Genomic DNA, 22,470 nt, shown 5'->3' on the forward strand with positions numbered 1-22,470 from the left:
AAACTAAAGATCATGTACATCCACTGCACACATAATCTGAAATAACAACTCATATTTCTCGCATCAAATGACATCAAAACGCATTTTAATGGCCAAACTAACTTTAAAATAGGCATTTTCTACAGAGAATAAAACGAATTTTGGCCATGTTTTCTTTTTCTGCAGGGAGAAATTTGAAGATCACGTGACATAGACGCCAGCCATCGGAATGAATGGTGAAAAAAACGGGGTTTGTCAAACAGAGCATGGTGTAGGCCAAACGATAGCTGGGGATTCTGGGTAGTATAGTGTCTTCTGCCATCCTTTACTCAGAAAACATATTTGTTTCTCCGAATCGAAGGGGAAAATACAAAAGCATTGCACACAATTTAAACCAATCAATGTTGTGTAATTAACAAGGATAATCTGGTGTTTTTTAGTCGATGAATAGTGCAGATATCACTGTAAAATCAATCGACAGTAAGAGGAGTACTTACTTCCGGGTGTAAAATTCTCCGTTATCCAATGGGAATGGATGCTCACATTGCCTTTAAGGGCAGCCGGCATAAACGAATGCCGTGCTTCCATGAGCGTCAAATCCCGACGCAGATGGGAATACATTGCAATCAGTTGAAAGCTATTTGCGTCCCTTTATGACGCTGCAGGAGCCTAGGAGCGTCACAATTGGACGCCACGGACACTGACCAAACGTCGCTATTGGACGCTTAGGGAGTGAGAGTGTGTTGTTCAAACCTGCTGCAGCTCTTCCAGGTGGGTTGGAGGGCTGTTTTGCAATAAAATGCTCAAGGACCACTCAGAGATAAATGTGTCAAACTGAGGTCAATTATTTTTAATTGTTTACATTGTAAACAAGTTACAAAACCCAATCACAAATGAATGGTGCAAAAATGCAGTTGAGTGCATTTTTAACAAAAACAACTGAAAACAGTTCTGCATAACTGATGACATTCCCGTCCGCTTCAGCTGTTCTTTGCTTAGTGCTGATCAGCATGCTAACAAATTAAACTAAGATGGTACACATACTGTAGTAGACATCATAACATATATATATATATATATATATACATATTATAAACATCTCAGCTGTTATAATTGTCATTTAAACCCACCAACATGTCATATTTTTCATATATACAGTGAAATATCTACTAAATGGATTGGCTTTAAATTGTGCAGACATGTTCCCCAGAGGATGAACTGTGATGCTTTTAAGGCTCTCCTCACTTTTCTATAGTACTATCGTGACATAAACATGTTTTTTTATACTCCAAGTGCAAAGTGAAATCTGGCAGACGGATCATTTTAATAGCTAGCTTTCTGCATTTGTTTGTTTTTATTTATTTATTTTTTATTAGGTTTGTTTCTACTGAGCATTTGTCGCGTGTCAACAATAATGTATTTCCTCATAAAGTCACACATAAAGTTATGAAAGCACTGGTTCAAGCAGCCCCTCTCTGACTTCGTTTTGACTTCCCTCGGTTCATTAAGAACAGCCCTGAATCTCCTCCTAGAGCACCATTGTGTTCTTTTTAACCAAATATCTCTCAGAGGGGCATGGGGAGGGGCTCCTTATTTTCATCTAAAGGAAAAGACAGAGAATCAGCACATTTGAAAAAGGGCTGAAACAGAGGGGATTATGGAAAACTGCAATGATCTGTTTGATATTTCAGACAAACACTTCAGAGACAAGTTTGTATATATATCTGAGACCTATGATATATTGATGAAAAACAGTACGATAGGGGACCTTTAACTTATTTGTTATTTTCTTACAGTTGCAGAAGGGGATGTTTTACTTCAATATGTTTTCTGTCATTTTATAAAAAGTCAGTTATTTAGGAAATTCCTCTTCATATTAATCGATGATGAAGTTAATTGTTATTTGCCGCCATGAGCAATGTGTGTGATTGACCTTTCATACATTGCTGCATCAACAGGTAAACCAAACAGATAGAATTGCAATCTTAGGCCCCGTTTACACGGAGATGGAACGGGTCGTATCCGCTACAGTTCTCTATCGTATAGACCAGGGGTGGGGAACCTTTTTCCTCTCAAGGGCCATTTCAATGTTTCCAACATCCTCCGAGGGCCGTACAAATGATTGACCTCTGCTTAAAAATACTAAAATCACAGCCCATTCATTTGGCCTTTCTGTGCAAAGAAAAAGCAACCTCTTAATCCAGATATCTCACATGACTCACACATGCATGCACGTGCACGGTGTGGCATGACCACCCAAACTGAAATATATGGACACAAGATGTGTGCAAATGTATTTAGTTTCCTATCCATGTGAACATGATTTAAGTGGGGGGGGGGACCTCACCTCCTCTAGGGGGGTCCATGGGATATGCTCCCCCGGGAAGATTTTTTTTTAAATGTTGAGTTAAAAGCATCAATCTGGTGCACTTTGAGAGCAACATTAGGAGATCGATGGATACATCTCTCAACACCCATATGAAACAGAACTGTAAGTATTTTATACCTGTTTACTTTATTCTCTTGTTTTTTTATAACTATAATGATCATATGTGACCCGCTCTATCGAAATCAGTCGGAAGTCGCAACGGCTCATTTCAGAATAAACGTGGATTTACGTAAAAAACTATTTTTTCAGGGTTCGGGTGTTTTGTTTGATTTTAAACAAACCAAGTCTTGGCTTTCAGAATATGAAACTTTTATTTCCAAAATCACACGATAAGTACATTTTTGAAGCTTGTGAAGGGACGAAGACAGGCACCTCTCACTCGCACTCTGCTCTTCCAGCAGCGCCGCCCCCCTCCCTCCGGCTGACATTATGAACGTAAGAGTAAAGTAATCATAGATAACACGGCAGGATCCTTTACAGTTTGTTTTCATCTGATTTAAATTAAACAGAGTCTTGGCTTTCAGAATATTAAACTTGTTTCGGCAAATTCAGATGATAAATATAACTTTGAAGCTTGTAACGGCATAATTACAAGCGGAGAACGGAGTAACTTAACATCACAGCAGGCACAACAACAGCCGGTGTTTCTCGTGAGGGTTTTCCCCGGGAAACAAACACAATACACACAAACGCAAAAATACACAAACACACACACGCACACACGTATACACACACACTCTCGAGCTTCCCCTCCAAACGAAAATATCTTCCCTCCGTAGTATTTTGATCATTTGCTCCACTAATAATCAATCAGATCGATGGATTCCAGAGAAGAGGAAACTTTAAAGGCCTTTTTCTCAAAATGAGGACTCTGTGACAGTCATTATATAATGTGACATATTTCGCTTAATATTTGGAGTACAAAAACAATCCTGATATCATTAGAAAGCTAGGAATATCCTCTTTCCAACCGTGTATACAACTCAAAATGTGTCTTCGGGTCAATGCGACTGATTTCGATGGAGCAGGTCACATATAAAGATGTGCCTTTACCTCACTGGTTGTAGAAAAAGCTTCTTATATTCGTTAGCAGAGCTAGCTAACCAGATGCTAATAACAACACAGTTATTGACTGTATGATCAGTATGACAGATGAACAGACCACTGGGCTTTCAGCTAAAGACACAGCCACGCAGAAACTGCGGCATGTGTACGGCTCCTTATGGGTACTGACATTTGTGGAAGTGGCGGAGCGGCGTTCTGGTGCTCTGCTCTCCGTCAGAACCATGGTCAGAACTGCATCCCTGTCAGACAAGACATATACCACGTTAGGCTCGTGATGTGTTCATGGTCACTGACCTTGGCTAGGAAAAACAGGGACTCGCTTGTTTAATTTTTTTGCGGTCTAGATTTCTTTTGTTTTTTGCGTATATTTATAAATTACCTCGAGGGCCGTAGCGAAAGGTCTCGCGGGCCGTATACGGCCCGGGGGCCGGAGGTTCCCCACCCCTGGTATAGACCAGGGGTTCCCAACAACAAAAGTTGTGTTCAACGGAATAAAAATGCCGCTCAAGGTTAATCCAATGTCTTTGTGTCACGTTGACATTTTTACTGATAATCCATCATCATATTTATGGCAATATACTGCTGGGTATAACGTTTTGCCGTCCAGGCTTGTACTTTCAGATATGCTTCGTTTGCTTCTCTATTACATCCGCAATGGTAATGTTTACGTGGATTTGGGAACTGCCCATCGATTCTATTGGATTTAATGGTTAAGAAAAAGGTGTAAATCACCCAAATCGACCAATGGGTTCCAGAGATATGGTCCTGCGTAAAGTATAAAGAATGCCAGCCAGCACTGTACATTACGCAGCAGACTTTACTTATTGTTTACTACGGAAGGAAGCAGGAATTGCAGGACCCAGAGCGCACGGAGCACAGAGCGGACAGCAGATAACGGAATTGCAGTTTTATTGCTTATAGATTATCAGAACATTTCAAAGGGGACACAGCCCCATTGGATATTAACCTATGGATTAACTACATCATCGTTTTTATCGTTTTAATGCCATTGAAGACCAGTTTAGACCAGACAAAGAGAAAGGTAAGACATGTTAGCCTAGCGCATGTTAGTACCTAGCGCCACTTGTTTTGATGTACGTTTTTGTTGATAACGTCGCGAGTTTGTATCTTTCAGTGTTGAGGTGGGCACCGTTAGATTCTGTGTCTTTACGATCATAAACAATATGTTGGATGTGCAGCTAGGATAAGTAATAAGGGAGCAAGGAGTGATTTTCGGTGCAGTAATAGGTTAGCATTTTTCGCTCGGGGCTAATTCAGAGGCTCACTGTTAGCATTGTGTTTTTTTTGAAAAAATAAATGAAAAAGATCAGTTAAATGAGTTTTTTCCCGTTATATGGATATAAAATATTCATAGTTTATTAAATATTAAGGTTCCTTAGACGTTGTTTCCTGCAAATGACGCGATTTCGGGTCCGTGGGGCCTAAGAGGATAACATAGTATGGTTTTTTTTGGGGTTTTTTTCACAACAGTTGTATTTGGATGGAATGAATACCTATAGTGATAATTCAAAGTAATAAAATGATTTTTACAGTGAAAAAGTTCAAATGGAACTGATGGTTCCCAAATTACCCAGAGGTGAGTCCGCCTGGACTTTATTTTTCTAAACCTCTCTAAAAAGGTCAAATTTCACTTGTTTTGCATCAATCTTGATACAGGGTACATATATGTTATAGTTTGGATTCCTAAAGCTTTTAGTCTACTAACCCATCATTCAAGGGTGCTCTGCTCTGCTCAGCTCTGACACCTGTTTTCAAATGACCATGAACAAAATGTTGATTTATCTGTTTTCCCGTTTTGGTTTAAAAACTGAATAACGTCTGTTTTTTGGTTTTCCGAAAAACCAAAGGTTCTTTTTTAAACATTAATATGTTTTGGATGCATATTGTTCTAGTATTTGTTCAGGCTGTTACATACAATTAGCCTCTGTTGCTACCTGTTGGTGAGTAAATATTAAAATCAGTTAAAATTGACAACCGGTCCGTGATTCTTTTTTAATGTATCTGCCGGTCCTTGGCACAATAAGCTCAAACATGCAGATTAAGCAACATTAGGCACATCTTTGGAGAGGATAGTGTCTACGATAAAGGACAAAATCATACCAAAATATCCAGACTGTTCCTCTTAACATGGCATTATATAGCGTGTGCCAGGGCTTTTGTTCTATCAAAAGAGCTTTTGGGATCCTTCCAGGAAAGATATTCTCTTCACAGTTTCACAGTTGCCAAATTTATTATGGCTTTTCCACATCTGCAAGCACAACCCTGTCTCCTAAAAATTACGTTTCCACAGAACTAAACTGCATTCTCAATTACGTTGAGAAACGTAAGCAAGAAACGTATTTTCTCCCACGTTACGTAGTTTTAACATGCCAAAAAGCTGCTCTGTCGTTTATTGCACCTCAAACATTAAAACAGATCCAGTTACGTTTTTCTGTACTTCCTCTAAGAAGAAAGGACAGTAACAGAAGATCTCTGTGACGCCAGATGTGGTGTTGTTAATGCGATATGATATCCGAAAAACATTTCAGTTTAGGATGGCCGAAGACACTACACTACCCATAATCCCCAGCTATCGTTTGGGACTACAGTCCCGTTGTCAAACCCCGTGATTAATCTTCAAGCTCTGTGATTGGATGTTGGAGTGGCAGTGCGCCTGTTACGGCCTATAGGATTTTGGACCCCAAAGCAAAAGACTGGAGAGAGATGGTCGATAAACAAAAAGCTTTATTCAAGCAGAGAACAAAAAATACGGCAGTGGAGTCAGGAAGTTGGCTGGCAAAAATCCAAACAATAATCCAAACAACGAGGAGAGCAGCGAGACACACCGGAGGGTCGAAACACAGAGGAATTATCTGGCAGGGAAGTGGCATGAGGACCGGGCTTTTATATCTACAGGTGAAGAGGTGAGTGGAAACAGGTGTGCCTCGTCTGCTACTGGGAGGAGCCAGCCAACTCCCTGTCACACGCCAGCCCTGCAGAGGAACACAGAGAAGAGAGGGGTGAGACAGGAAATAGCACACAAAAGCACACAACAAAAATACAACTAAACAGAATCATAACAGTACCCCCCCCTCAACGGACGCCTCCTGGCGTCCTACCAGGCCTGTCCGGGTACCTCTCATAAAAGTCCCTAAGGAGAGCAGGGTCCAAAATCAGGGAGCGGGAGACCCATTGACGCTCCTCTAGTCCGTACCCCTCCCAATCCACCAAGTACTGGAACCCCCGGCCTCGCCTTCGTACATCCAACAACCGCTGGACGGTGAAAGCAGGATGATTGTCAATACTCCGGGGGGGAGGAGGGGGGGAGGCCGGAGGGCTCAGAGGACTGGAGGAAACTGGTTTGAGAAGTGAGACATGAAATGATGGGTGGACATTCAAGGCAGCAGGCAGCTTGAGCCTAACCACAGCGGGGTTAATAATCCGTTCAATGACAAACGGGCCAATGTACCTGGGTGCCAGTTTGCGGGAGTCAGTCTGGAGTGGCAGATCACGGGAGGACAGCCAGACCTTCTGACCGGGCTGTTAGTCCGGGGCTGGAGTGCGATGGCGGTCTGCAAGCCTCTGGTTGCGAGCAGCAGTGCGAACGAGAGCTGCCCGAGCTTCATGCCAGACTCTGCGGGCCCGCCGAAGATGCCCCTGTACTGAGGGGACTGCCACATCCCTCTCCTGGGCGGGGAAGAGAGGGGGTTGGAACCCAACAGAAGCCATGAATGGAGACATTCCTGTGGCGGAGCAAACCAGGGAGTTGTGGGCATATTCAACCCAAGGCAGGTGGGAGGCCCAGGAGACTGGATGGTGAGAAGAGACACAGCGAAGGGCTGCCTCCAGGTCCTGATTCGCACGCTCAGTCTGGCCGTTGGTCTGCGGGTGGTAACCCAATGACAGACTGGCCGACGCCCCCAATGCCTGGCAAAAGGCCTTCCAGACTCGAGAGGCAAATTGCGGACCCCTGTCAGAAACAATGTCCAGAGGAATGCCATGCAATCTAAAAACATGCTGGGTGATTAGTGTAGCAGTCTCCAGAGCAGAAGGTAACTTAGGTAGGGGAACGAAGTGTACGGCCTTGGAAAAGCGGTCAACAATCGTCAGGATAACTGTATTTCCTTCCGATGGGGGAAGACCCGTCACGAAGTCCATGGCGATGTGAGACCAAGGCCGATGAGGAATGGGAAGAGGGCGCAGAAGACCAGCAGGGGCGCGGTGGGATGCCTTACTGCGGGCGCAGATGGAGCAGGCGGCGACATACTTCTTGGCGTCAGAGGACATGGAGGGCCACCAGAAGCGTTGTTGGATGAGGCCTAGAGTCCGAAGTGCTCCTGGATGGCAAGCTATCTTAGAATCATGTCCCAACTGGAGCACTGAAGATCTGGCGTGCGGTGGAACGAACAGCCGACCCGGTGGACAACCCTCAGGAGCTGGATGGTCCTCTTGTGCCTCCAGGACCACCCTCTCAACCTCCCACCTGGCTACTCCCACCACACAGGAGGATGGAAGAACGGTTCCTGCGGATGGCTCCTCAACCGGAGGAGCGAACTGACGTGACAGGGCATCTGCCTTGATGTTCCGTGAGCCTGGCCGATAGGTGAGGGTGAAGCTGAACCGACTATAGTCACGAATAAACCTGCGGTAAAAGTTGGCAAAACCAAGAAACCTTTGGAGTTGCTTTCTCGTTGTAGGAGTGGGCCATTCGGCCACTGCCATGACTTTGGCAGGGTCGGCTCTGACCTGTCCCTTCTCCACCACAAAACCCAGGAATGAAACAGAGGAAACATGAAAGGCACACTTCTCAGCCTTAACATAAAGTCTGTTCTCCAGGAGTCTCTGTAGCACCAACCTCATGTGTTGGACATGTTCTTGGGGGTCACGAGAGAAAATGAGGATATCATCAAGATACACAAAGACAAATCTGTTAAGCATATCACGAAGGACATCGTTAATGAGTGTCTGAAACACAGCAGGGGCGTTAGTTAACCCAAAAGGCATAACTAAATATTCAAAATGTCCCAGGGGCGTCTTAAACGCAGTCTTCCACTCGTCTCCCTCCCTTATCCTAACTAGGTGGTAGGCATTTCGGAGGTCCAACTTAGAGAAGATGGTGGCTTGATGGAGGAAACCAAAAGCTGAGTCTATGAGCGGAAGAGGATACTTATTCTTTACAGTAATGTCATTCAAGCCCCTGAAATCAATACAGGGGCGTAGAGTCTTATCCTTCTTGTCAACAAAAAAAAACCCTGCCCCCAATGGAGAGCGAGAAGGGCGAATGAGACCAGTAGCAACAGAGTCAGTGATATAAGTCTCCATGGCCTCCCTCTCCGGCTTGGAGATATTATAAAGTCTGCTCGAAGGCAAGGGAGCACCGGGGAGCAAGTCAATGCCACAGTCATAAGGTCGATGAGGTGGTAGAGACAGGGCACGATCCTTGCTGAAAACCTCCTGGAGGTCATGATACTCAGAGGGAACTGACGTGAGGTCAACAGGTCTGGGGGGGGAACAGGTTTTGAAGTAACAGTGGTGGGTATGGCAGAGTGTAAACAGTGAGAGTGGCAGAACAAACTCCAATTGACGATGGATAAGGTAGCCCAGTCTATGTGTGGGTTGTGGAGTTTAAGCCAGGGGAGACCTAACACCAGCGGAGAAAGGGGTGAGGGAATGAGATACAGGGAAATGGTCTCGTGATGATTACCTGAGAGTAACAATGACACTGGGGCAGTACGGTGAGTTACACGGGCAAGAAGCCTACCATCAAGGGAAAAAATGTTCTTGGGCTCGGGAAGGAGTTCTGAGGGGAGATTAGACTGGAAAACCAGGTCAGAGTCAATACAATTTTCATCAGCCCCTGAATCAACTAAGACTTGGAGAGGAAGGGAAACTTGAGAACTAGAAACCGTACCCTTTAACTGGAGACGATTAGCGTGGGAAGGGGAGACAGAAGTATGGCTCACCAGCGCCCCTCCCCCGGCTGCTGAGCCTGCTCTTTTGGCCGAGCGGAACAGTTGGCTCGAATGTGGCCAGCCTGACCACAGTATATGCAGAGCCTCTGGAGGAAACGGCGTTCCCGTTCAGCAGGTGAAAGCCTCATTCTCCCCAGCTGCATAGGCTCCTCTGGGCTTAGGGATGAGGAGACGGTGGGTGGGTCCCGGTAGGAGAAAGGCTCCAGGCGTTGGTGAGGAGGTGCAGACTGTCCAGGCGGACATGGTGACTTGGGTTGGGAAAAGGGGAGAGGGAATCTCTGCCTGTCTGTTCTCTCCCTACGCCTCTCACGGAAGCGATTATCTAAGCGAATGGCCAAAGAAATTAACTCCTCAAGGGACGAAGTCTCATCTCGAGCAGCTAGCTCGTCCTTTAACTCCTCGTTTAATCCACGGGAAAAAACTATCTGTAGAGCCGTCTCATCCCACCCACTCTCTGCTGCGAGAATGCGGAAATCAATTGAGTAAGTGGAGACTGACTCAGAACCCTGGCATAAAGAAAGGAGCCGATTACTGGCCTCCTTACCCTGAAGCGGGTGGTCAAACACTCGATACATCTCGGTCTCAAACACAGGAAAGGAGTTATAGATAGCTGGGTTACTCTTGGCTATGGCCACCGCCCATGCAGCTGCTTTACCCGATAACAAACTCATAATGAAAGCTACTCTAGTTCTGTCAGAGGAGTAAGTTAAAGGCTGCTGATCTAAAACTATGGAGCACTGGTGAAGAAACTGACTGCATGTCCCTGAATCACCTGAATACCTCACAGGGGTGGGGATGAATGGTTCACGGGGTTGGCCGGGATGAATGACTGGAATCGCAGGAGCTGGAGGCGGTGGCGCAGGAGCTGGAGCCGTCAGAGTGTTGAGCTGGGTGAAAGACTGGTCCAAGCGGCCGCTGAGTTGAGTGAAACCGGTATTAAGGTTGTGGAGGGATTCCATGATACTTTGTAGGGCTTGTTCGTGCTGCCCCACACGAGCTCCCTGTGTCGAAATAGCTTGCTTCAATCTCTCAGTCTCTGCGGGGTCCATGCTTTGGCAAGATCATTCTGTTACGGCCTATAGGATTTTGGACCCCAAAGCAAAAGACTGGAGAGAGATGGTCGATAAACAAAAAGCTTTATTCAAGCAGAGAACAAAAAATACGGCAGTGGAGTCAGGAAGTTGGCTGGCAAAAATCCAAACAATAATCCAAACAACGAGGAGAGCAGCGAGACACACCGGAGGGTCGAAACACAGAGGAATTATCTGGCAGGGAAGTGGCATGAGGACCGGGCTTTTATATCTACAGGTGAAGAGGTGAGTGGAAACAGGTGTGCCTCGTCTGCTACTGGGAGGAGCCAGCCAACTCCCTGTCACACGCCAGCCCTGCAGAGGAACACAGAGAAGAGAGGGGTGAGACAGGAAATAGCACACAAAAGCACACAACAAAAATACAACTAAACAGAATCATAACAGCGCCAAGGTTACGCCGAGCGTCAAACTCTTTGAAATAGAACAAAACCACGGCAGACTATTCAAAACTGGACTCGAACGCCTCCCCAGAACTACACATGCTGGCTATTGTGTTTCGCAACATGTTCTCTATGGCACGTCTCTACTGGGAATTGTAGTTTTAAAAGACGTTTTCATTTTTCCAAAAATTAGAAGTTGACAGTATTAAACTGTGTACAGCCCTGGAGGTTTAGGCGATAGGAAACACATTGGTGTGTACACATTTAAAACATGTAATTACTACATGGGTGAAAATCGCTTGTATCCATAATGGGCAGCATTAATATATATTATACTCCACTACAATTCAGAGGTTAACCTGGTATTTTTACTCCACTACATTTACTTTAGTAACTCTGCAGATTCTGATTAATTATGTGAAATATAAACAACCTTTAAAGCAGACTTTAGTTACACCCGAGTAAAATTCAGGGAAAGGTGATTGTCAAGTGCCAACAATCAGGAGAGATATTTGATAGTTGGTGCTTGAGAAGACTAAACATTTATCTGCAGATCTCTATAAAGTATATTAATTACTCGTTATTCTCTACTAATAGTTAATTACAAGATATCTATCAATATGTGTGTACCTCCACCATTAAACTGTCAAATTCTGCACATTTCTTATACTATCTACATACATAAGAGTATAATTAATGTGTATAATATCAGTTAAAATAAGTGCTTCAACATAGTTAACATTGCAGGAAAGCAATACATTAGACGTTAAGTACTTTCTCAGGCTTAATATTTATCTGTAGATAGATACCCCCAAAGCTATTATTTGAAAGAAGACCTTAACCTAAAGTATTATTTAATGTTAAGGTTAATTAGTTTGTCTGTTTTGCACATCCTCCTATTAATATCTTTGTACATCGTGCACTAAACTGTTTTATTGTAGAGATCACTTACAGTATCTTCTTGATTTTTTATATTCTATATTTCTATCACAGACCTTCTACCTTCCCCCTATGAAAGTATGTACTCTTAATATTTTTTTCATCAAATAACATTATTCAACAAAAATAATTCAATAACTTTCTTTAACCACTAGGCGGTGCACACAAGGTACACACAGCATACTAATAATAACTTTGTATTAGGACACTTATGTATGTATAACATCTGAAGATGTGTAGTTTTATTCATGTTTTTACATAATTTTACAGGATATTGCTATACTATTTCTCATGCTTTACTTCTACACATTAATATCTGATTTGTAAAACATCACATATCCGTCATTTAATGGTAAGCTATTGCAATTGTGATTCCATAGATGTGTCTCCCATCACCCAAATTCCCTGACTATTCTCTCAACTCAGTATTTACATTCTTATATTCAAAGAAAATCAGTCCTTTTCTATCAGTTGTGCACCGTTATGGTGTAAATGTAACCTATCTACCAATTGGATCAAATATAAAAGACAGCCGAATTAGTGTTGATACTGCAAGGAGACGTATTTTGTGAAAAGAAATGCAAAGTGTTGTTTAATTGTTGATATATTTATGATCCACGTCACATATTCAGTTTTGGCGGCAGTTCTCCTGTTTGTCCAGAAGTCTTCTCATCAGGGCTCTATAAATAAAGAACTACAGCAGATGTGTAATATTTAATGCAGCCGAACTGTGTATTACAATGCCGTTATGTGATGACTTCCAAAGAGAAAAGCAAGAACACTCGGAATAAAGTATTATTAATATTTATTTTTTTATTTTTTCGGATATCATATCGCATTAACATCATATCCCAACATGCATTGCGACTAAACATCCAATCAACGAGCATCAAGCTGAGGATCTTGGGTAATCTGTTCAGTGGGTTTGTGTGTATCCTCAAAATGTCCCTTATAGGCCTACGTCTGTTTCCGGTGACTTTATTTACGGCTAAAAAGCCCAAGATTATAGAATTAAACAAATAAATAAAAATAAGGATAATTGTGTGTTATTGTTGAGTAAATGAGGAAAAAAAGATTTTCAAAAATACAGATTTCAGTATTTTGAGGCTCGAAGCTCCATTTCTTTCCTCACAGACGGGAAAAAAAGTCCGACATTATACGATTTAAAATAAAAACATAAAACACTGGCATGTAATTTACGTTATATAATAGAATAAATAGAATGGTTTTGAATAATAGATGAGAGTAAAATCTACGTCACTTTACAGCCCCGCCCACTTTTGGGGAAACCAACGCTGTCATTTGAACGGCGATCAAGCCTAAAGCCTACAGAGATCTTCTGTTACTGTCCTTTCTTCTTAGAGGAAGTACAGAAACACGTAACTCTGGATTTGTTTTAATGTTTGAGGTGCAATAAAAAACACAGCAGCTTTTTGGCATGATAAAACTATTATTTTACTGATTTCAAATGTGTGCTCTAAAATGACTCTTATCATTATTATAAGCAAGACAATAAATGGCAAAGATATGTAGAAAATAAACGTATTTGAGATACGTTCATAACGAACGTAACGTAGGAGAAAATACATTTCTTGCTAAACGTAATTGAGAATGCAATTTAGTTCTGTGGGAACGTAATTTTTAGGAGACAGGGTTGGCAAGCATTAAGGAAGTGTTTTTCAGATAACACTTTTAATATTTGCATAACATCTGCATCTTTTTAGCTTCTCCATTTTGTTTGTGAGAAAAGGCAGTTAAACCTGATCAGGCTTTGTTCTAAATTAGTGACATGTTTTGCGCTGACAATCAATCTGTTTTCAACTACTAAAGCACTAAGTCTTTACATTGATGCATTCTTAAAAACATATTAAAAAAAGCACACGTTTTTGCATTTCTTTGGTTGCGTGAACAATAGGTTGTCTTGTGCAAAGTTGCCAAAAGGAAAAATAGATGTGTTATGTAAGAGGCAGGCGGATGTTATAGTGACATCAGGAGCACCTTCCCCCTCCTGGATTATAAATGTAGCCGCGGAGCCTGCAAGAAGCCCTTTCCCAACTCAGAGGAGTCTGAAGCTGAGAAGAGAGGGCCGGTCACTGCTGCATCATCATGGCACCGGGAGCAAAGAAAGTGAGTCAATATTATGTCTCCTCACTTGATGTTAACATATAATCAATGTGTTTTAAATGTACTTGTTGCATTTAGTTTTGAAGCCACATATTGTGGTGCGTGTGTAAAAGGAAGTGGTGTTTGCCAACTACCAGATAGTGTATCAAACTATTTATTTATTTCCAGAGGTGGGAAAAGTGCAGATCTTGTATTTAAGTTAAAGTAGAAGTACCAGTGTGTAGGAATACAGGAGTCCTGCAATCAAAATGTTACTCAAGTAAAGTAAGTAGGAATAACTTGCATAATGATTTAAAGGACAATCATTGATCAAGTAAGGGGTGGGAATTAATAAGCATTTGCTTCCTCCTGGTCCCTTTCGGACACCTATGATTTATTATTATTATTATTAATATGAAGACTTTTTTGTTGTTGAATATATAAATATTATCATGAATGTGGATAAATACTGCATTTTAACAATACGGTATTCTGTTTTTCACATTTTTTTTTTTTTAATCTGTTCGAAATATAGATTGAAATGAAATGAATGAAAGTAGAAAGATATTGGCATCAAAATATACTTTAAGTACCAAAAGTAAAAGTAGTCATTGTGCAGATTGGTCCATTTCAGAATTATATATATTATATGTTTTATAATGATTGATCATGAAAGTGTTCTCAAAGCTGGTAAAGGTGCAGCTAGTTTGAATGACTTTGTATACTGCAGGGTAGCTTGTGAATTTACTCCAGGTGGAACTAAAGTCTGATTTAAGAGTTTCATATCAATAATCCAAATCTGCAATGTAACTAAAGGTGTTAAACAAATGTACTGGGGCAAAGTAGCAGCAAAATAGTTATACTCAAGTAATGTACAAGTATCTCAAAATTGTACCCAAGTACAGTACTTGAGTACATCTACTTAGTTACTTTACACTTAGTATACTTTGCTTATTTCTGTTCTTTCTTTTGACTCAGGGTATTCTGGAGCGTTTGGATGCAGGAGAGATTGTTTTCGGGGATGGGGGCTTTGTCTTCGCTCTTGAGAAGAGAGGCTACGTGAAGGCAGGACCATGGACCCCTGAGGCTGCAGCCGAGCATCCTGAAGCAGGTATTATTGATCTTTCTCTGGGCTACACCAGTTTTCTGACCTGTAATGCCAGTTTCATATCATAACCGAGATATTCTGCTGTTCCAGTGCGGCAGCTGCACAGGGAGTTCCTGAGGGCCGGCTCCAATGTCATGCAGACATTCACTTTCTACGCAAGCGATGATAAACTGGAGAACAGGGGCAACACTCTGGGCTTCTCTGTGAGTACTTTAGTGTGTGTGTGGTGTGGTGTGGTGTGGTGTGTGTGTGTGTGTGTGTGTGTGTGTGTGTGTGTGTGTGTGTGTGTGTGTGTGTGTGTGTGTGTGTGTGTGTGTGTGTGTGCGTGCGTGCGTGCGTGCGTGCGTGCGTGCGTGCGTGCGTGCGTGCGTGCGTGCGTGCGTGCGTGCGTGCGTGCGTGCGTGCGTGTGTGTGTGTGTGTGTGTGTGTGTGGGTGGGTGGGTGGGTGTGTGTGTGTGTGTGTGTGTGTGTGTGTGTGTGTGTGTGTGTGTGTGTGTGTGTGTGTGTGTGTGTGTGTGTGTGAGGGTGTGTGTGTGTCAGCTGCAGCTGCTCTCAAGTGTCATCTTCAGTCATGGATATGGTTGGCAGCTTGGCAGCAGAGTTGGCATCAAACCAACTGACTGCAGCAAAGAACAGAAATAACATCATAGTGTTTTCTTGACATGAAAGTTCCATTTCCCTTTTGTTATCTCCAGGGGCAGCAGATAAACGAAGCAGCCTGTGACCTGGCCAGGGAGGTGGCCAATGAGGGGGATGCTCTGGTGGCAGGGGGAGTCTCTCAAACCCCCTCTTACCTTAGCTGCAAGAGTGAGAATGATGTCAAAGCCATCTTCAAGAAACAAATTGATGTTTTTGTCAAGAAGGACGTGGACTTCCTGATTGCAGAGGTATGTAGTGAACACTGTTGGTAAGTTTGGTATGAGAGAAAATGTCTAAAAATAAATTCAGCAATTAAGAAATGCACGTCCAAAGCTTTGGGATAACCAGAAGGGTAAAAGTTGAGGATATCTTGATTTGAGTCCTGAGTAAAAGTTTTAAATAAATTACACTGGACCCTATATTTGCCTCCAGTCCTTGTAAATCAAGAACTTATCCTTAGTTAAATTATTTAATAATAATAATAATAATTCCTTACATTTATTATAGCGCTTTTACAATGACTCAAAGCGCTTTACATATACACACATTACACATATATCATACATGCAATGGTCAGAAACTTGACTAAATAAAGCTCAAGAGCCTGTTTATACTGTCCTCTCATTCATAGTTTGTAAACTGACCTGCTATTTGAGAAATTAGTGGAGTGTCCCTTTCTTTAAATAAAAAACAAAGCTTGATCCACATTTTACTGGCTCAAACCCCCAGAAAGATTTACATTCAAGTGTTTATATGTTTTTCCCCAGCCTGTAAAACCATCATTGCACTTCCAAGGAGTGTGTTCCTTTGTGTTTGGATGCATTCAAACCACCTGCAATACATTATTTTAGTGACTTGGGGGATGCATAAAATGATGCTGCTATGTGATTTGATCTAATATAGCACCTACAATGGTAAAATCATGAAATAGGGGCTGCAGTTTGAAATACTGCATGCATATTCTTTATCTTTGGCCACAAACAAGAGATCATATTTACCGTCACAATTTAAAAATACTCAATTTAAAAATACCCATTAAAGAATAACGACCCACTTCTCCTGATGTGTTGTGTGTGTTTCTGTTTGCAGTACTTTGAGCACGTGGAAGAGGCAGAGTGGGCCGTCCAGGTTCTGAAGAGCACCGGGAAGCCTGTGGCTGCGACCATGTGTATCGGACCCGATGGAGACCTGAACGGAGTCAGCCCCGGAGACTGTGCCGTCAAACTCATCAAAGCTGGTATGAAAATATCTCCATCTTTCAAAATACCTTATGTGACTTTGTAAAAGCCAGTCCCTCAGGGGGTGAAGGTGTCGAGAAATTGAGGTGAAAGTAACATAATGGCCTTCCTGTATTCCTGTAAACTGTATTTATTTGATGATTCAGTAGTGAAGCCAACTGATTTAATCCTCTTTATTGTCATGTGTATGTTAGTGTCAAGAATTTCATTAAGTTCTTGACTCTTAGTAATAGTTTTTTCGTAAGATATACAATGAGGGAAGGCTGGGTTTAACATAATACAGTTTAACTAAACTATTTTTGACTTTAAAAGTGCCTCACCTTCAAACTGGTCTATTTATCAGGAATAGAAAACACCTATGTGGGTGTAAAGGGACTTTAAGTGAATATTTGTCTTTTATGGAGTTTCACCTTTCTCTCCAAATACTTTTTTTTTTTACAATTTCTAGGTTGATTTTGTTTATCAAATTATCTGTCAACAAAATACTATAAAAAAATATGTTTCATTGAGACTTCAAACCTTTTTGAATTAAACTCTTAGAATGCACTAACAAATAAACTGGCAACTTTTTCACTAAATAAATTGAAGTAATTTTTAGATTTTGTACAAATGTTTTACTTTGTAATTGTCATATATCTTCATGAAGTTGTGGGTATCACAAGAAACCACATTTCAAATGATGACAAATCCAAACGGCAGAGACGGAGATATCCTGCCTGTGCAAAAATGCTGAGTCCTACATTTTCCATAATGAAACTTTCCCACTAGTCATATTGGGAGGGCATAATCTGAAGTGGGTAGCCAAAGGATTTTAAATAATCTGATTTTGGCGCCATCCAGTGGAATAACCTGTCAGACAAAAGTACACACTGCTGCAAAACATAAGCCTCGCCAATTTTCACCCACTTACTCAGGAAATTGAAAACATTTCCTGTAATTTATTTAACCCGAGATAAAGTTTAGCATGCTTTCTTCTGTAGGTGCTCAGATTGTGGGCATCAACTGCCACTTTGACCCGATGACCTGTGTGAAGACTGTGAAGATGATGAAGGAGGGAGTGGAGAAGGCCGGGCTGAAGGCTCACTACATGTGCCAGCCACTGGCTTACCACACCCCCGACTGCAACTGCCAGGGATTCATTGACCTGCCCGAGTTCCCTTTCAGTATGTATACACTCTCAAAACTGATGCTTCTCAACATTAAATGAGGAGTGTTAACCAACAAATCAAAAATGCATTTTGTTCCTCTTAGGGAAGTAGTTCAAATGCACTTGATTGCCCTTGTCTGATGGCAATTAAACAAAAACACTTGGGAAACTTAACATCAATTTCTTTGTTGATGGCCGGTGTGGTTCAGAAGAATGGAAATAGTTCCTACATGAAACTGCTGACAAAAAGCTCTGTGGATTATCTTGAGTAATTATTTTTGGAAAGACACTTTGCTGTTGTGTCTTTTTCAAATGTATTTGATTGGCACTTTGAACACCACAAGCCAAGTGCCATCCAGTTCCATTATATCCAATAGAAGGCAACATTTTTAGGGCCAATGTCTCCAACACTTAACCCACACCAAAACAATCTAGATTGATAAATAGCACAAGAGGAAAAGTATGTATTTTTTGAATTTTGGAGTGACTTCAAACCGAAATGTGACATTATGTTTGAATAAAAGTACCACCATGTGTTCTCCGACAGGCCTGGAGCCGAGGATCCTGACCAGATGGGACATGCAGCAATACGCTCGTGAAGCGTACAATGCCGGTATCCGTTACATCGGAGGCTGCTGCGGATTTGAACCTTACCATGTCCGGGCCCTGGCCGAGGAGCTGGCCCCCGAGAAGGGCTCCCTGCCTCAGGGCTCTGAGAAGCACGGCATCTGGGGCAGTGGCCTGGAGATGCACACAAAGCCCTGGGTCAGAGCTAGGTACTGGAAGGCTTTCTCCTCATGTTTTAATCTGAGAATACGTCCAAATTTGGTTATTAAACGGTATTTCTCTCTGTAGGGCCCGTCGTGACTACTGGGAGAATCTGAAGCCAGCATCCGGACGTCCCTTCTGCCCCGCTATGGCCAACCCCAGTGGGTGGGGGGTCACCAAGGGCCATGCTGACCTGATGCAGCAGAAGGAAGCCACCTCTAAGGATCAGCTGAAGGTTCTCTTCGACAAGTCCAACAAAAGCAACTGAGCTCCCCTCTGAAGCATCTTGTTTTATAGGAAGATTGAAATGCTGAAGTTCTTTCTTTCTTTTTAGGACCTTTTTTACTGTGTGTGGAAGACTTGTATCATGCTTAAATTGGATAGTCATAACTAACCACGAGTGCCTGTAACCTTTTTTTCAACTGTGAGCCTGGTGAAATGACTGTGGCTGAAAAACTGTGAATGCACCTGAAGAAATGACTGTAACACTCCAAAAGTGCTTAATGTTGTCTTATAAAAGATGATGTGTAGCAATAAACTTCTAAATTGAATTTAAAAAAAACTGCTTGTGTGTGTTTTTCTTTTTTTAAAACTCTAAAAATAAATAAAAACATCTATATGCAGCAAATTAAATATAGAGTATAAGAATACCTTACGGATAAGGGGAAATGTTGATTTCCTGGAAGTTATCATTTTAGAATGAAATAAAAGATAAAATAATAGAATACAAATATTTATACAAACGCAAGATGTAAGAATAAGCAATTTAATATAATAAATAAATCTGAGAAATAAAAGTTAAAAGGTGTGGTTATATTAAAATAGCTACACGTATTAGTTATAATAAGATATTAATGCTGAATTGGGCCTTAGTACAAATTCATTAGATATTTATTGAATTGCTGATTGCAAATTAAAAACTATAAAATAATGTTGACACTTTTTAAATAATCAAATCAAGTTTTATTTATATAGCACATTTATAAACGATTTTTGGTCGAGCCAAAGTGCTGTACATATAATAAAAATAGCCTAAAGTAGAGACACTTTACAGCAAATACAACAACACAGATTGTTCAGAATATCAGTATGAGAAAAAACTGATGCTTAAAACTGATGCTTAAAATGATTCGAAAACATAATGAAACTCTGAATCCGATAGTGAGTATATGATATATAAATGTTGCTTATTTGATGCAGGGATGAAAAGTAACTAAGTACATTTAAGCTATTAAAGTACACTGTTGTCGTACTTGATCACCTCCATTTTCGGCTACTTTTAAGAGGCCTTTAACTAAATGTATTTAAATGATGCATTTATTTAATTTGCAGATTCAAATTCAAATGATAATCAAAGTTACAAAGTTACAGTTAATTGACCCATAGGGGACACAAGAGTAAAAGTATTTCAAATAAGCCCCACCTCTCTAAGTGATGCTTATAGAGAGGCGAAGTCACGCCCATCTACTTCCGGCCCATGGGACCCCGGGAGCGAAAAATACACATTGAATTCAATGGAGAGAAAACGTATCTTTTGATCCCGTTTGAATTGTGCCACGAACTACACATATGATGTTTTTCAATCTTAAACAATAAGTTCCATGTCAAAAAAGTCACATTTTGTCGTAAAACTGTTGAAATATAAGACTATGAAAAATACGCGACTACAAATCCCAAATCCCATTCTGGCTCGCGTAAGTGATGTCACAGGCGATAATGCTCCAAGTGGTTGCGACTCGTAATTAAAGCGAAGAAGAAGATCTCATAACTGATTTATTCCCTCCAATAAATAAGAGATTGCTAAAAATAAATTCACTTTTACAAGATGCCTGTGTGCTTTGTACCAGGTTGTAATCACATAAGTGATCATACCACTTGCTCGTTCTATCGATTCCCGTCTGATGAAAGGACCAGGAGTCGCTGGATCAGACATATCAGGTAATACACATGTTTTGCATGGAACATAGTCAAGTTAGCTACCTAGCTAGTAGCGACGAGTAGCGAGCATGTTAGTTAGCATTACATTACTTAGCCTTGTCACTTTTAGTAGCCTTACCATGAAGTTATTATTTTATTACATGAAGTAAACCAACATTTTAAACAGTAAGAGTAGTCATGATGGTAAGTATTTCCGAAATACTTACCATCATGACTACTACTACTACTACTAGTAGGCTACTCTTCAAATGTTTCACGAAATACTATTTCGTGAAACATTTGAAGAGTAGCCTACTGCGCCATCCACCGGGTGCTAAGGAAGCAGTCAGGGAGAGTCGAAGGCAGGCAGGGAGCTTTGCATGACATTCTTCTGGACGTGCACGTTTCATTGTGATGACAGTAAGGGTGAGTCAATCTGTTTGTTGGAAAGACAGTAGTTGAGTGATTACTGAGAGAAAATTATTAGAGATAATTATTCAAAGTGTTGTTACTTTAAAGTGTTGTTACCGAGCTTTTTCTCTTTTATTTCCTTTCCCTCACCTGTAACTGCTGAGACCCTGAGGAACATGCACACTGACCTGCCCTAGCAACCTGATTTCCACTGTACGTAATAGTATTTGGTTATGGTATATTATTTATATACATCAAAGGCACAATGTACCCCCCAGAGACACACATGTATTGAGTGTGATATTTTGCATAGGTCAAGTGAAATCATCTTTACACACTAGAAAACTGTAGGAGCGGCAACTTGTTTTGAAATTGAATTTTTAATATCCGATAATAAAGTTGATCTGTTTTCTTTATTCTTCTCTCTTCCCAGCTCCATCTATCACCGTGCTCTGTTCCTGCAGGTCCTGCTTGCTAATCAATGCTCATATGTTTTTACACAATTACAAATAAAGTCAATGTATTATATGACATGAAGTTGTGCTTCATTCGGAGTCAATAATAAATTCATTTTGCCTTCATCCATTCTGCCTTCAACTGCACAATGATTGTGGACTGCACCGACATCCATGTAGCTGCCCCCCAGTAAGATGAACCAAGCAAAGTTTACATAGGCAACGTGCAGCTGTGCTCTTAAGTTGACATGAAGAATTTGTGAAATATTGGTAATTATTTGGAAAAAATGATTGACGATGCAGAAAACCTTTTTTATTTAGTAACAGTGGTCAGGTGAAGCATTTATCCCTACATATGTGTCACACTTAAAAGGCCAAACACACTGTTTGGCCTTAAGAGCTCCGTCTTACTTCCTCACTCTTGGTCCTCTTCTACCTGGAAATAAAGACAACTAAAACACATACAAGCTGAATGTTACAAGTGCTTCACAAGATAAATACAAGAGTGCAGACTGTTTAAACTATGGGTAGGGGGGCTATGTGGCAGGTTTAAATGATTGTTAGTAATGAATTATATAATTTTCTCATCGTAGACGAGCAGACAGGGAGCCAGATGAGAAAAGCAGAATATACAGCTGCCATTTTCCTCATGGAAAAGAGAAAGGGCCAACTGTATTTGAGTGGACCAAAGAGAAAGGGAGCTCAGCGGTTAATCAGTCCAGCGACCACAGCTACAGCAATGGGCCAGAGTCTGCAGAAACTGCAAGAATTGCATCATGCCCTCGACCCCCATGCCCCTTCACCAGCTCCGGCACGGTGACAATGGCCTGATGTTGAGGCTGCGGCTCTGGCTCAGGTGATAAAAGCCA

General features: G+C 41.5%; 1 protein-coding gene across 1 annotated transcript; it reads left to right on the top strand.

Annotated features, from left to right (window-relative positions):
- Positions 1–13,832: 13,832 nt before the first annotated feature.
- Positions 13,833–19,363, top strand: bhmt (betaine-homocysteine methyltransferase). The gene is made up of 8 exons (XM_034095307.2): positions 13,833–13,942; positions 14,897–15,029; positions 15,117–15,229; positions 15,722–15,913; positions 16,755–16,902; positions 17,884–18,066; positions 18,598–18,826; positions 18,906–19,363. Exons 1-8 carry the CDS (start codon positions 13,922–13,924, stop codon positions 19,084–19,086), a joined length of 1,200 nt encoding a protein of 399 aa, XP_033951198.1. The 5' UTR covers positions 13,833–13,921; the 3' UTR covers positions 19,087–19,363.
- The last annotated feature ends 3,107 nt before the right edge of the window (positions 19,364–22,470 follow it).

This window comes from Pseudochaenichthys georgianus, chromosome 12 (genome assembly GCF_902827115.2).
Source record: "Pseudochaenichthys georgianus chromosome 12, fPseGeo1.2, whole genome shotgun sequence".
In the NCBI taxonomy this organism is placed as follows: Eukaryota; Metazoa; Chordata; class Actinopteri; order Perciformes; family Channichthyidae; genus Pseudochaenichthys; species Pseudochaenichthys georgianus.

What these genes read in the sequence shown, in the direction of transcription:
- bhmt (XM_034095307.2), top strand. Translation starts at nt 13,922, where the DNA reads ATGGCACCGGGAGCAAAGAAA. An exon ending in AGCCGAGCATCCTGAAGCAG is followed by an intron (nt 15,030 to 15,116) that starts GTATTATTGATC and finishes CTGCTGTTCCAG; the next exon opens with TGCGGCAGCTGCACAGGGAG. An exon ending in GCAACACTCTGGGCTTCTCT is followed by an intron (nt 15,230 to 15,721) that starts GTGAGTACTTTA and finishes TGTTATCTCCAG; the next exon opens with GGGCAGCAGATAAACGAAGC.